The 16,395-nt window shown below is 34.8% G+C and overlaps 1 protein-coding gene across 1 annotated transcript in view; it reads right to left on the reverse strand.

Moving 5' to 3' along the window:
• Positions 1 to 395: 395 nt before the first annotated feature.
• The window catches only part of LOC123530124 (DNA (cytosine-5)-methyltransferase 3B-like), a 41,524-nt gene continuing 25,524 nt past the window's right edge, over positions 396 to 16,395 (reverse strand). The window contains exons 6-7 of the mRNA XM_053521024.1: positions 13,932 to 14,053; positions 396 to 2,677 (exon numbers count right to left, since the gene is read on the reverse strand). Of these exons, the coding sequence (XP_053376999.1) occupies positions 2,530 to 2,677; positions 13,932 to 14,053 (270 nt within the window). The 3' untranslated portion in view covers positions 396 to 2,529. The remainder of the gene's footprint in view (positions 2,678 to 13,931; positions 14,054 to 16,395) is intronic.

Genomic DNA, 16,395 nt, shown 5'->3' on the forward strand with positions numbered 1-16,395 from the left:
GATACATACAAAATATCAAAGGCCTAGGCCTTGAACATTCAGACAAGAAGACTTTTAAAGTTTTTTCCTATGTAAAACTTGGGACACTTTTCACCCCAGGGGCATAATTTGAACAATTTTGGTAGTAGACCACCAGGCAATGCAACATAGTAAATATCAAAAGCCTAGGCCTTGCAGTTTCAGGCAAGAAGATTTTTAAAGTTTTTTCCTGTATACGTCTATGTAAAACTTGGGACCCCCTGGGTGGGGCCTCTTTTCAACTTGGGGGCATAATTTGCATAATCTTGGTAGCGGACCACTAGGCAATGCAACATACAAAATATCAAAAAGATTTTTTAAAAGTTTCCTATACGTCTATATAAGCCATGTGACCCCCTGGGCGGGGCCATATTTGAACAATTTTGGTAGAGGCCCACTAGATGATGCTATATACCAAATATCAAAGCCCTAGGCCCTGTGATTTTCGACAAGAAGATTCTCGAAGTTTTTCCCTATACAAGTCTATAGAAACCATGTGACCCCCAGGGCGGAGCCATATTATATCCTAGGGGTATAGTTTGAACAAGCTTGGTAGAGGACCTATAGATGATGCTACATACCAAATAACAAAGCCCTAGGCCTTGTGGTTTTGGACAAGAAAATGTTTTAAGTTTTTCCTTTCGGTTGCCATGGCAACCAGAATTCTGTATGGAATTCAATTCTTCTAAAAAGTTTTAAAGAAGACCATCCAAGGATCATCCCTGTGCAGTTTCCTCAAAATTGGATTGGTGGTTTAGGAGATGTTGTTTAAAGGAAAGTGTGGACGGACGATGGACAGACACCAGACGGTGAGCGATCAAAATAGAGCCTTTGGCTCAGGTGAGCTAAAAATGTGGGAGAGGACATTATTATGATACTACAGACCAAGTTTGAGGAAGATCCATCAAATGGTTCCTAAGAAGTCAACTAAATGTATTTCTATTTTTATGTAAATCCATCAAGTGGTTCACACAGAGCTGTTTAAATAGATTTCTATCTTTAGCTCTAGTGACTCATAAAAGAAAGCAAGCACCTCCTCCATAACAAAACTGGGAGAAGATATCATAATAATGCGACAGACAGTTTGATAAAGATCAACCAAGTGGTTCATGAGAAGAAGTCATTTAAAGGTACTTCTTTTTTCCCCTCTAGCAACCCTTAAAAGGGGCCCAAGAGCTCCCATATCAACAAAATTGGAAGAGGACTTCATAATGATGCTACAGCCTAAGTTCGATGAATATCCATCAAGCTCTTCTTTAGAAGTAGTTGTTTAAATATATTTCTATTGTTAGCACTAGTGGTCCCTTAAAGGGGCTAAGCACCTTCATATCTCAACATTTCTAGAGATGACCTTATAATAAAGCTACACACCAAGTTTAATGACAAAGGTATTTCTATTTTTAGCTACAGCAGCCCCTCAATTGTCCCCCATTTGATTGTTTGATTTTGGGTTTAATGCTGTTTTTCAACAGTATTTCAGTTAGGTAACGGCTGGCAGCTAACCTAATCAGTGTTCCTGGACTCTGTACCAGTACAACCTTATTCTCTGCAAGTTACTGTCAACTTCTCTACATGTATGAATCAGAGGTGGAGGACGAATGATTTCAGACACAATGTCTTTTATCAAATCGTCACAGAGAACCTACACTGCTCCCGGGGATCGAACTCACGTCGACTCGATCCATAGATCTGCAGAAAGTTTGGAGAAGACTTTACAATGCTATAACAGACAAAGTTTGATGAAGATTTGTCAAGTGCTCCGTGAGAACATGTTGTTTAAAGGTATTTCTATTTTTAGCTCTAACAGCCTCTAAAAGGAGCCGAGTATCCCCACTTGACAAATATCTGGAGAGGACCTTGTAACATTGCTAAGGACCAAGTTTTATGAAGATCTCTTAATATGATTCATGTGAAAAAAGCGTATAAAGGGCTTTTTTTTTATTTTTAGCTCTAGCAGACACTGAAAGGGAACAAGCAGATTCACTTGAAAAAGTTTGAGGACCTTGCCTGGATGCTACAAACCAAGTTTGGTGTAATTCTGACAAGTAGTTTCAGAAGAGAAGATGTTTAATGTAAATTGTGGACAATGGAAGCTGGACACCATCAGTCTATATACAGTTCTCCCTGAACCTCGAATTCAGGTGAGCTAAAACCTACAAAATGTTCAGGTGAGCTAAAAACCTACAAAAATATAAAAACCTGTCTAGCATTCACGCCTTCAAGACATGCATATTTCCATTCCTCTTATCCATTAAAACTGCTGGTAAACATTGCAACTAATCTTATCACAAATTCAAAGTATATTGTTTAATGGTGCAAAAAAGCAAAAAAAGTTTACATTAACATTCCTTACACTCAAATAATCATAGGAATACTTAGGCCTAATATTAGAAACGTGAGTACCCTCAATAACAAGCAAACAGTATTAAAATATCAGCAGCAGCAACTTAAAGACAATGTCTCAAGATTAAACTAGATGTCTTCCTACAGGACACTGGCACCTCCACTTGACTATGTGTCCTTGACCTTGAAATAGTTTTTCAATGGTGCCAGAAGATGCTTGATAACTGGCACACTCCAAGCTTTACCAATAAGTCTCCTCCTGCCTTCATGTGTCAACTGACCAACATCTGTGTAGTGTGCTGGCAACCCAAACAATCTAAAGTAAACATATTACAATCATTTAAAACTAGAACTATATTTCTTTATGAAGGTTTAGCTTAAATACTGTAAAATCATCGATATTTATTGAAAACTAAATTTTGTGGATTTCATATTACCTCAACCTAGGACACTGAACAATAAAATTCCCATTTATCTGATCTTCTAAATTTAAAATCTACCATTATGCACATCACAACTCATACCGAAGAATATTCCTCCTGCCAATAATGGATAGCGGTCTATATAGAAATAAAAAGGGCATGTACACGTTTTACTTAATAACAAAATTACTAAAAACAAGAGCTGTCGTAAGACAGCCAAGCTAGACTATTGGAAATATTGTCACAGAAGCAGGAAAATATTACCCAAAATGTTAAATATCAAGAGTTTTAAGTTCGAAAGGGGACATAATTTGACCAAAATGCATATCAGAGTTATGGGACTTGATGCTATCAACTAGTTTTATAACCCCCAAGAAACATATTAAGTTTCAATTCCATATCTGCATTAGTTTTGGAGATAGTAACTTGCATGTATAACTTTAACCAGAATTTTGAAGTCCAAAAGGGGGCATAATTTGCCAAAAATACATGTCACAGTTATGGGACTTGACCCAGTGAGGTTGGTAATTGATCTAGAAAATGAAAAAGTAAGTTTCAAATCTATATGTCTGTAAGTAATAGCTGTATGTACTTGCACACAAAACTTTAACCAGGATTTTCTAAGTCCAAAGGGGGCATAATTTGGCTAAAATGCATGTCAGAGTTATGGGACTTGATGCTATCAACTAGTTTTATAACCCCCAAGAAACATGTGAAGTTTCAATTCCATATCTGCATTAGTTTTGGAGATAGTAACTTGCATGTACAACTTTAACCAGAATTTTCTAAGTCCAAAAGGGGGCATCATTTGCCCAAAATACATGTCAGAGTTATGGGACTTGACCCAGTGAGGTTGGTAATTGATCTAGAAAAAGAAAAAATAAGTTTCAAATCTATATGACTTTTAGTAATAGCTGTATGTACTTGCATGCAAAACTTTAACCAGAATTTTCTAAGTCCAAAAGGGGGCATAATTTGGCCAAAATGAAGGTCAGAGTTATGGGACCTGATGCTATCAACTAGTTTTATAACCCCGAAGACACATGTGAAGTTTCAATTCAATATCTGCATTAGTTTTGGAGTTAGTAACATGCATGTAAAACTTTAACCAGAATTTTCTAAGTCCAAAAGGGGGCATAATTTGCTCAAAATACATGTTAGAGTTATGGAACTTGACCCAGTGCGGTTGGTTATTGACCTAGAAAAAGAATAAGTAAGTTTCAAAGCTATATGCCTTTAAATGATAGCTGTATGTACTTGCATGCAAAAACTTAACCAAGGTGTGACGCCGACACCAGGGTGAGTAGAATAGCTAGACTTTTCTTCGAATAGTCGAGCTAATAAGAAACCTTAGGTGCAAAAATATTACCAAAGTTCAACATTTGATTCATTACACGGTATTTTGAAATTAAATTTTATTTTTGATTCGTTCCGAACATGATGTTTAATGCCACCATTTTGTCATTTTTCCTTTCTATTTTCCATATAAAATGTGTAAAAATCTCATGCATGCGTTTCTTAAAAGCATTTTTTTGTATAAAATCATTGATATAAAAGCTTATGTACAAATAATTTCCTACTCTCAACGAGTATATCTTTTGAATGATATTTATTTTATTTTTGTGAAATAAAAATTTGATACGTTCTCAGACGGTTAATTTCCACTGATTCTGAAGAATAATTAACTTCAGTGCGAAGTTGTTGTTGTAGCGTCATATGCATACAATATATTAATGTTGCATGAAAATTAAATATCGTGATCAAAAGGTTAAAGTAAATGATTAAATCAGTTTAGTTACTTTATGATTGAATGTTTTATTCGACACAATCAGTGTAAGTTTTAAATCAATTTTACTTCACGATTAATTCATTTAGTGTTAAAATCACAAATTTTACAACATGAGAAATTCAATTGAATACTGCAATTAATATCTTAGTTCTAAAAAGAAAGAGAGATGCGTATTTCTTCTTAATATGTTGTTGTTCTCATATACCTTATGTAATTTTCATTTAAATATCAGTCTCAATTAAGCCAATTACAATGTATGTCAAGTAAATATGAAACGAGAAAGGTTTCTATTGGCCATAAATGTTGAAAGGCTTATCTGGAGAAGAAAAAGTGAGGAACGAAAGGTATTTCCATATAAATTTTTTGTATAGATTTCATTTTTAGTTTTTAGGTAATAAATTGCCGAAACTACGCAGCACAGTGTAACAAAACGAATAAAAAAAAAAAAAGATAATAAATTCAAGGTCCGCCTAGGACAAATTAAAGACGGAAATTATGTTCGGAGGATTTTGATGTTCAAGAATGTTTCTGTTATGTAAATAAAATATCTGCATTTAAAACAAAATTGACTTCCCACCACATAACTTTCATGAAACTTTTGCAACAATAACGACAGTTATAATAAAAACTAAAAATATTTCAGGATGACAGAAAAATTTTCTATGAATGCAAGATAAATATCATAAAAATATTTTTAGTCAGTGCTTTAAACTGCCACAGCAAATACGTATGTTTTCATGATATCAACTAACTTTTTATGAAATTATAAAAAAAAAATGATCATGATCAATGATCATTTTTTGTGTGTGTGGAAATGTAATTTTACTTTTGTGAAAATTTAAACTGGTGGTATGATTTTTTTTCAGTTATCATGAAAATCGTCGTTATTTACTTTACCTCATTATGAAACTTTCATGATTGATTGTACATGTTCAATTTAAAATGATTTCACATGAATGTTATTTCTATACTGTAATCTTAAATGAATGAAAGCTGATAGAAACTGCCCTTACAGAAGCAAGCCTCTGTGGCGTACATGCTGCGTATTTGCTGTGTATATGCCGCGAACACAGTAGTACGCCAGAGGAGTACATTTTACATACACCGCATGCCGCGTACATGCCGCGTACTATTTCGACGAGTACGCAGCATGTACGCAGGAGGTCACTAGTACACTTCAAGTACACAGCACAGACTCTGAAAATTTAAGGAGTACACTGCATGTACGCAGGAGGGACTTGTACAAGAAAATAGTACACTGCATGTATACCGCAGATACTTTGAAATTTGTGCAGTAGACTTCATATACGCGGGAAAGACTTGTACAATTTCTTTTGGCATTTATACTTAGTTTTTTTTTTATAAGTTAAAGTCTGAAGTAAACTTCATATACGCGGGAGGGACTTGTTCATTTTCTTTTGGTGTTTATACTTTGAATTTTTTTAGGTAAAAGTCTGAAGTACACTTCATGCAGGAAGGATTTGTACATTTTTTTTTTTTGGAAGCAAGAACTTGATTTCCGAGTAACTTTTATCTTAATAGCATAGAATAGTTCAGATTACCGGTATTCTGAACAATGAAAATTTGCCAAACTATTTGCAGTGTTCATTTGTGAAGCTTACATCTTAGTGATTTCTGAGCTGCACCTTGCATGCAGTGTAAAAATATATTCTTTTTCATTTTGAATTAATCCTGGAGCTTTCTAACTTGGATAATTGAAAAGCTTTATTTGAACTTCGTTGCATTACATTTTGTAATACATGAAATAATTACCAAGATAATGCCTCAACAGCGCCCGAATGAGAAGAATTAATAAGCTCTCACTGTTATTTGAATACTCTTAAGCAAAACACCATTCTATCATGTTCTATAAAGGCTTTAATGCTCATTATGTTAACTCATTAAGGCCTCACCAAATTAAAAAGTTGTTCATCGGATTTGCCGCTCGTATATTTTCAGAACGTTTTTTTGGCTAATTGCGCTCGCCCCATTGGAAAAAATCAATCCAAAATTTTTTGGTGCGCTACTTTTTACGGACGTAAAAGTGTATAAATGCTTATATAATTCCAGTCCTAGATAATGTTCTCAGATGGATTTTAATCAAAATAAATACATACTACGCACACATCGTCTATAATAAATCATAACACTTATATTTAGTTGCATTAAAGTTGTTTCCCCTTGATGCAGTTATGCCATTTTCTTCAAATGTTTTCCAAATTACATGCTACAAAAATTGACTTATTTCATTGAAAAGTGGATGAAGAAAAGCATACTAATTTATTTGATAACATCAATCTACATTATTTTGGTAAGGGTAAATACTTATTGATGCATGTCACTTATCTTTTTTCTGTTTTTTTTTTCTGTCCAAATGATCAGCATTTGCATACGAAAGTTGGTGGGGTAAGGAATTTACATTATCACAGCAGTTTCGCCACAAGAGTACACAGCATGTATGCAGCAGGAGTACACAGCATGTACGCCGCAGGACTCGGGCCAGGAGTACACAGCATGTACGCCGCAGGAGTACACAGCATGTACGCCGCAGGGGTAGTACACCGCAGGCTCATTTGCATGTGAAAAGTGTATGTGCCGCGTACATGCTGCGTACTATTTCCCGCATACTAAATTCCTCCAGCGTACATCCTGTGTACTATGTAGTCCACAGCATGTACGCAGCAAGTAGTACGCGGCAGAGCTCATTTGCATGTCAAAAGTGTACTACAAACGTACTATCGGTGTATGTGCGGTGTATATCCTGCGTACTATTTAAAGCCCTTGATTTCAGTACACATCATGTACGCATCATATACGCTGTATGTACACAGCAAGAGTACGCAGCAGGCCTTTTTCTTCTGTAAGGGTGTATATCCATCACACGTTTATATCCGTCCGATTGGCCCCCAATTAAGGAGCGTTAAAACAACACAGACATAAAACACTGATAAGGCTACAAATGTGTTTTTGTTTTGAATATAATTATAATGCCATTTTACTTTTTCTTATCATTTTTTTATTATTATCATTTTGCAACAGTTTGGTGAAATTTGTTTAGTTACTGTAGATACCCATTTATAATGCACAGTTTTTTGACCCCCGGGACCACCCCCGAATTGTGGGTGCACATAATACACAAGTATAGACAATTTCAAAACAAGTTTGTTACCGATTTTCGCCATTTTGGTAAAGGGAAACTACTCCCCACGCTTACTGTCACCGCTAAAATTTAAGATTGCCGTTACATTCCGTAAAAAATCGAATGGTTTATTTTTCTTTCAAACAAAATTAATTTCATATAAATTTAGAAGTATTTTGATGAAAGAAATGTTAATAAATCACAAAAATTATGATACTTATTAAAGATTCGAGAATTATCTTTAACCGAGATCTAACTGTGAACAACATAATTGACACGAGGTGACACATTAACTGCCGGTAATTACTGGCTATTTGATCGTGACAAAAAGACTATCACACCTTTTGTTATCGGTTTGAATTGAGAAGCTCATGTCATTTTGAAATATACCATTCCGAAATATTGAATCAGCTGCTATTTATTTATTTATTCAAAACAGTTAATTAAAAAAAGGTAAAACAACAAATATAACAATATTTTACTGGTTTTATTTTCGAGAAAACAAAAATCGATAGTACTGCGAGACCGATGCTGCTCTCCGCTGCGGAGATAAAATTTATTACCGGTGTCGATGTAAACTCTACTTTCGTTTTCCATCCACCTCAAAATTGACCAAAAATGTTTTTTTTCCCCAGGATTTTGGGCTAAAATCGGGGGTGAGCATTATACACGGGTGCGCATTATACATGGGAATCTACGGTATATTCACATTAAATATGGCAAAATACCTGTACCACACTGATTGCCAATATTTTTTAAAAGAAAGAGAAAATGATCAATTTGACCAAGGGTGACACAATTTATTCTACAAAATTAATATACCATATTTTCGATTCATTTAATTTCTTACTTTCCTGATATCTTAAGAATTACTTAATTGATATACGTATGATATTTAACCATTTTAGAGTAAAACTACAATGTGCCTGTAGAACTCATTATTCTAGGCCATATACTTTTTGAGCTATGAGCATCACCAAAAAATAAAATATATATCTGTAATAATATAAATTGTAATCAACTGTTTTCAAAAAACACAACTTATACACGTATTTTTGCGACTTAAATATGGACGTGGTTGTAAAAATCTAACAGGGTCATAATCAGGCTTTTAACCTGGGGTCTGAAACATTTGATAAGATATACTACATGTTACACAGAAAAAGAAAGAGCAGTATTATAAATTGACATGATTTTACAATGTCAATTCCAAGATTAATTTGTTTTATTTATTGATATCTTGTAACATGAAAGACAAAAATACAAAATAACATTTAAGAAATGACAAATTGTTGTTTTGGTAAAAATAACTTTTTTTTATTTCTTATGAAAAGTCCATTCTTTTACATTGTTTGTAACTAAAGTTGCATGTCAATTATACTTGTTTAATTTATTATGGAAAACCTCTAGAAATTGAAATAAACATCCAGGTGATAATACCCAGAAACAATACTGGGAATTACAATAAAGTGAAAATAAAAATATATATTAAAGTATATTAAATATCAATAAGAGGGCAGAGAAGGCCCTGTATAGCTCACATGACCTAGTTCTTACTCCTAGTAGTATCTAATTTGGCCTAGTTTTTTAACAGAGACAAAAATTTGAACTTGACCCAGATTTTATACAAAACAAGAGGACCATCATGGTCCTGAATCGCTCACCTGTCCCCACATGTCCCAGTTTTGAACTGAGTATGACGTCGTTTTTTCTATTAATTGACATAGTGACCTAGTTTTTGAGCTCATGTGACCCAGTTTTGATCTTGACCTAGATATCATAGAGATAAAAATTCTGACCAATTTTCACGAAGATCCATTGAAAAATATGGCCTCTAGAGAGGTCACAAGGTTTTTCTATTATTTGACCTAATGACCTAGTTTTTGAAGGCACATGACCCAGTTTTGAAACTGACCTAGATACCATCAAGGTGAACATTCTCACCAATTTTCATGAAGATCTCATGAAAAGTATGGCCTCTAGAGAGGTCACAAGGTTTTTCTATTTTTAGACCTACTGACCTAGTTTTTGACCATACGTGACCCACTTTCGAACCTGACCTAGATATCATCAAGGTGAACATTCTGACCAATTTTCATGAAGATCCATTGAAAAATATGGCCTCTAGAGAGGTCACAATGTTTTTCTATTTTTAGACCAACTGACCTAGTTTTAAACCACATGTGACCCACTTTCAAACTTGACCTAGATATCATCAAAGTGAACATTCAGACCAACTTTCATGAAGATCCATTGAAAAATATGGCCTCTAGAGAGGTCACAATGTTTTTCTATTTTTAGACCTACTGACCTAGTTTTTGGTGGCAAGTGACCCAGTTTTGAACTTGACCTAGATATCATCATGATAAACATACTGACCAATTTTCATGAAGATCCATTGAAAAATATGGCCTCTAGAGAGGTCACAAGGTTTTTCTATTTTTAGACCTACTGACCTAGTTTTTAACCGCACGTGACCCTGTTTCAAACTTGACCTAGATATCATAAAGATGAACATTCTCACCAATTTTCATGAAGATCTCATGAAAAATGTGACCTCTAGAGTGGTCACAAGCTGAAGTTTATGGACGGATGCACACACGCACGGATGGACGGACGCCATGCGCATGTGACCTACTTTCACAAGGTGTCTGACCATTGAAAAATATAGCCTCTAGAGAGGTCACAAGGTCTGATGAAGATCCAATGAAAAATGTGACCTCTAGAGTGGTCACAAGCAAAAGTTTACGGACGCACGGCCGGATGGACGACGGACGCCACACAATCACAAAAGCTCACCTTGTCACTTTGACTGGTGAGCTAAAAATGTTCTAACAAAGATCTATGATGATTATGTTGAATAAATGGCATCTACATGTGATCCAGTTACGAATTTATCGTGGTTTTTAAACACACAAACATTCTGAAGATCAGATAGAAAATTTGACCTAAAATTTGACTGTTAACAATGTCTTTCTATGATTTGAGACCTACTTTTTCATCTAGATAATCCAGTTTCAAACCTGACCTAGATTTCATACAGACAAACATTCCAACAAAGTATTAGAAACTAAATGTACTCTGCCTTGGATTTTATGTTTTTTTTCCTGTGCAGGCTGTGTATAATGTTACACTACCAACAGTACAGACTAATGTTTGCTCTATCTACTCCTTAACTGTGTCTGTCAGGAATTGCAGCCTGTTTTATTTCTAATACAGTTTCCTTATACCCTAGTCACACATACGGCGCGGACAGCTACGTCTAGCCACGGATAGAAATGTAGTAATCCATATCGATCCGTACCTTAGCCGTACAGATTGGTATGGATTGATACGGATTACTACCTTAAGGTACGGCTCAGGTGCGGATCGATACGGATTACTACGTTTCTATCCGTGGTCAAACGTAGCTATCCGCGCCATATGTGTGACAAGGGTATTAGACAGTTTGGCATATTCAAACAACATTTCCCTGTGTTTAATTTGCTTTAATCCCTATTTTTCACAGAATCACCATGTACTATCAACATTAAGCTGTGGTGTGCTTGATGTGTTTGCTAAACTATTTTGAAAAACTAGGACCTCATGTAAATTTTCATAATGAGTGTCTATGGAAAATTGCAAATTTGATTTTCAACTTTAGAAAAAAAAATGCTAACATTGTATCTGTGTCAATTTATCTATTTCAATTAAATGGTGAAATAAAATGTATAGGTCCTTGGTGTCTCATTTTGAAACATTTACCAAATTAAAGAGAATTCCTATAGTTTTTTTCCTATCATAGATTTTTTTTCAAATTCACATATGATAGGAAAATTTGTGCTGAAAACAATGAACAAATAAAAACAATGGGTCCCCAGTCTTGTTTTTGTGAAAAATTGTTTTGAACACACCCACTGTTGCTGAAACTGCCAGCGATTTTTCAACATTTTCATAATTTTCGGCTTTTTATAAAAACCAACCAAAATATGCACCAAGACAGCATAGTAAGGTTTATTCTTTTTACAGATTTTATTATATACTTATTTGTTCTTCATAGTCATATTTGTAATACTACTGGTTTCCCAGTAGTTTCCGGACCCAAGTAGTTTTCCGGACCTTTAAAATTTCGTGCTGTATAGACTTTACGCCGTCGTAAAGCATCTGGGTAACAACATCATATCATCTAGACCTTTGTTGCCTTTACATAGCAGCGAAAACCTAGCATTACCGAGCTTGTTTATTATTTGAATATCCCGGTTGTTTTAACTTACTTCGATGTAATGTTTACACAAGAGATTGTCACTTGCAGGGGAATTCCAGTTAGTGCACATGCGCAGAAATTGAGGCCCATTGAAGGTAAACATCAGTCAACTGATGCTCCCATTTACAGACGATACAGTAAAACATTCCGATAATAATAAAATAAAACAATGAAAGTACGAAAAAATCGACCTATTCACTATACTATGGCATTAAATTAACGATTAATAGTCAGGGATTTACCTACGATACCGTCTATCAATCAAATGTTTAGCAGCAGTGTCCATGCCCGAGTGGTCAGGGCATTAGACTATCAATTTTGAGACCGGTCTTGTTCTTTTTTTTTTTTCAAAAAGTTGTTAATTATATTAAAAGTTCTTAATTTTTTTTTTGTAATATTACCATGCAGTCTGCTAAATACGTCCCGTCATTTTTAGCGTGACGTTGCAAACGTCATTCAAACGTAATTAGACGTAACTGTAAATGAGCGTATTATAAATCTAGTATTTGTTAAATTCTTGAAAAAATACTTTTCAAATCATCATCACGCCTTAGAATTATGTATCAACTTTGAATATATATAACGAAATCGGAAATGTTTGCTTTTACAGAAACGTTACAACTTTAACAATGAAATGTCTGGAAAACTACTCTGACTTACTGAGATATTAATGGAATTAATTGCCACTTTTGAGGCCTCATCTACATTTGTGTTATGAACGCAAGTGTAATACGAATTCCGCATGGTGTTAATGAAGAACCTAGCTTTTTTCTGTGAAAATTTTATGTTTCTACTATGTTTTGTTTGAAAGTTCCTGGCAAAAATTAGTGATTTCGGTCCGGAAACTACTAGGAAACCAGTATATCCTTATAATGATGTGTAAAAATAAAAAAATCTTGTTTCATATTCACTTTTGTGAACTTTTTTCGATGAAAAATACCCATAGTGAAGAACATTTTTTTTTTATTTTGAAAAAAAAACTGTTTCATAGAATTTTTTCCTGTTTTTCTTATGTATAAATAATTGTATTGTCAACATAAAAAGGGCTAAAAATGTATAGGTCACCAGGCTAAATTTTATGTTAAGACCGCTTCAATACAACACCTGTTCGGCCGAAAAATGGCGCGAATCTGACCAAACTGATTACATGTATATCTGCTTATAATAAGTTAAAAAAGTTTAAAATATTCTTAATTCTTTCTATAATAATACTAAATAATCTGAAATCAGAAATTGTCTTATCAATACAAAATCAATTGTCTGGTATTATATAAACAACACTGTCTATGTACTAAAATGCGATGTCAAAACACAGCCACAAAAAATGACAAGAAACAAGTCAGGCAATGATACATGTCAATACAACATAAACCAGTATCAACATCTGATTATTGGTAAAACTTATTAAAAATGTTATTTTATTCAAGATTCCTCATATTTAAGATTGTCTGTCACATGTTTCAACAAATGTTGACTTCAGTTCAATTTTCCATAGTGTCGGCTGCAGAAAGATGTGCATAAAAAACTACAGGAATTCCCTTTAAAGAGAACCCAAGAATTTTTAAATGGCATCATCTGGAATTATTTGTGAAGAATTCTTTTTAAATAGAAACCATGCTCTAGTTCTCAGTTAAAACACAAGTTGCCATTTTTTCTTGGCATGCCTATTTTTTCAAATGCTTGAACCAGATTTTGTTAAATTCACTCTATCCAGATAAATGATGTAACACTACAACTTGAACATAGGCTCGAGTTTTTCTTCTATAGCGACTGTTACAGGCCTCTTCTCTGAACAGGAAATATCTAAACTTTAATCAATATTACATCAGGATTTTCATTCCAATCAGCTCAGATAACAATTTTTTCCCCCAAATCACAAACCTGGACCCCTTCCCTTATAGTTAACACACAACTTCCTATTTAGCCATCATGCAGAACTGCCTCGAGGGTTTATACCGAAACTAACTGCTGCCCTACCTTTCAAGTTCTTGTACCCAAATATGGTCTGGTTCCCTGTTCATACTGACAAGAGTATTCTTCACACCACTGGTAACTGTAAGGGAGTTACTACATAGAGTGATCCCAGGGGTATGACTCACCTACAAATATAATAACACACAAGTCTAAAGATCTAACTAATACACATTTCAAACACAATTCAAAATCAGTAAGCCTTTTACCTCAAGATTATTGGAACTGGACTTGGAGATACAGCTAGGTTGGTTACATTGCCAAATCTCAGTACTGGACTTAGAGATACAACTATGTTGGTTACATTGCCAAATTTGGTACTGGACTTAGAGATACAACTTGGATGGTTACATTGCCAAATCTTGGTACTGGACTTAGAGATACAACTATGTTGGTTACATTGCCTAATTTGGTACTGGACTTAGAGATACAACTATGTTGGTTACATTGCCAAATCTTGGTACTGGACTTAGAGATACAACTATGTTGGTTACATTGCCTAATTTGGTACTGGACTTAGAGATACAACTATGTTGGTTACATTGCCAAATCTTGGTACTGGACTTAAAAGATACAACAATGTTGGTTACATTGGCAAATTTGGTACTGGACTTAAAGATACAGATAGGTTGGTTACATTGCCAAATCTCAGTACTGGACTTAGAGAAACAACAATGTTGGTTACATTGCCAAATCTTTGTACTGGACTTAGAGATACAACAATGTTGGTTACATTGCCAAATTTGGTACTGGACTTAAAGATACAGATAGGTTGGTTACATTGCCAAATCTCAGTACTGGACTTAAAGATACTGCTAGGTTGGTTACATTGCCAAATTTTCGTACTGGACTTAGAGATACAGGTAAGTTGGTTACATTGCCGTAATCATATCAGTCTTCATTATGTAGACATGGAGATGTCATGATTTTCCTGAATTTACACGAGAGCCAACATGACCCTAGATTGTTTACCCGAGTTTCACAGCTTGCTCAAAAATATTGATAAGAGGATGAAGCAGGGAAAAGTATTCAGAGAAATAGTTATGGAATAGGGCCATTGTTTTCTGATATGAAGACTTTAAAAGTTTCCATTTAATATGAGCAAGTAATGTGGGCTTGGGATTAATGACCAAGGATACTGTGAGGCAACATAAAACAAAAATTTGCTTTTTTGGGTCGGGGCTTTGCTCCGATTCAATGGAATTAAAGACGGAAAATGAAAATCCACTACACTTTTTAGTGCAAAACGGCAAATAACAAAAATGAGTGCAGCTATAACAAAGGGCATGAATATCATCAGGACTATTTATGGCTATTTTTATATTGACAGCTATTTTTAGAATGCAGTCACCAGTGATGTTATCAATATATGTTATGTAAACCGCTTCATACACACAACAAACACGACGCTTCTGAGAAACTTTTCCCAATAAAAACTTGACGGAAAACGTATTCCAAGGGCGAAGTTTTGCTCAAATGATATAAATGAGCATTCAGTATTTGAGCTGAAACGTTGGCTCGAATGCCGTGGATTACCTAACCATGGAGATAAACCGAAAGTTACAGTAGAAAAGGTTCGTAAAGTATAACGTTCACCGTTCAGCAAACACTTGTCGTGACTTGATTACACCTGAATCCGTTACTTATAATTGCTTATTTGAATGCTTGCTTTCACTTTTTAAACCTAGCTTATTTTGTTGCATGTACATCTTAAGACTTTACGAGTTTTAAGACAGGAAAGTGTGCGGACTGGAAATCATACACTGTTTTTTCTAAGTGAAAGTACCATTTAATCTACTGATTATACTGTATTTGAATGGGACTAAAATTTCATTTTCATTTTTTCATTGAATGGCTGCATATTAAAATGTCTCTAAAGTAGCTACGGAAATCTTCCTTTTTCTTGTAGATTAACAAATCATATTGAATTTAAAATTAATCAATTATATGCAGCAGAAAAAATGTTTTGCACGTGTTTCATGTCAAAATCTTGGACATGAATTTAACACCCTATAAATCTTTATCAGTTGATTTTATGGTAAAATAACAATTGATTTGTCATTCATTCATATGTAGTGGTTCTATTACTGGGTGGTCTAATTAGCTCAGTTGGTAGAGCGTTTGCGCATTAAGTCGAAGGTCCGAGGTTCGGGTCTAGGCTGCACAATTTTTCCCGAGACTGTTACATTTGGAGGTTCTACTGAGATGTTCACCCTTGGAGCCCATGAGCTAAGCAGTTTGACTGGGGTGTGCATCTGAATTCGGTTAACAGTTTGTGTCAGACATTGGCAAAGAGTGCCAATTATCTTGCAATAAGAGGGAAGGTTTGTAGCGGTTCTCGTACCGGTCAGCCATTTTAGCTCAATTGGAAGAGCGTAGGCATGGTAAGCCGAAGGTTCGAGTCCCGGTCTAGGCTGCACATTTTTCCTGAGACTGTTTTTATGATGATAGAAGAGTCTGTAAACATGAT

Source organism: Mercenaria mercenaria, chromosome 13, assembly GCF_021730395.1.
Source record: "Mercenaria mercenaria strain notata chromosome 13, MADL_Memer_1, whole genome shotgun sequence".
Lineage (NCBI taxonomy): Eukaryota > Metazoa > Mollusca > Bivalvia > Venerida > Veneridae > Mercenaria > Mercenaria mercenaria.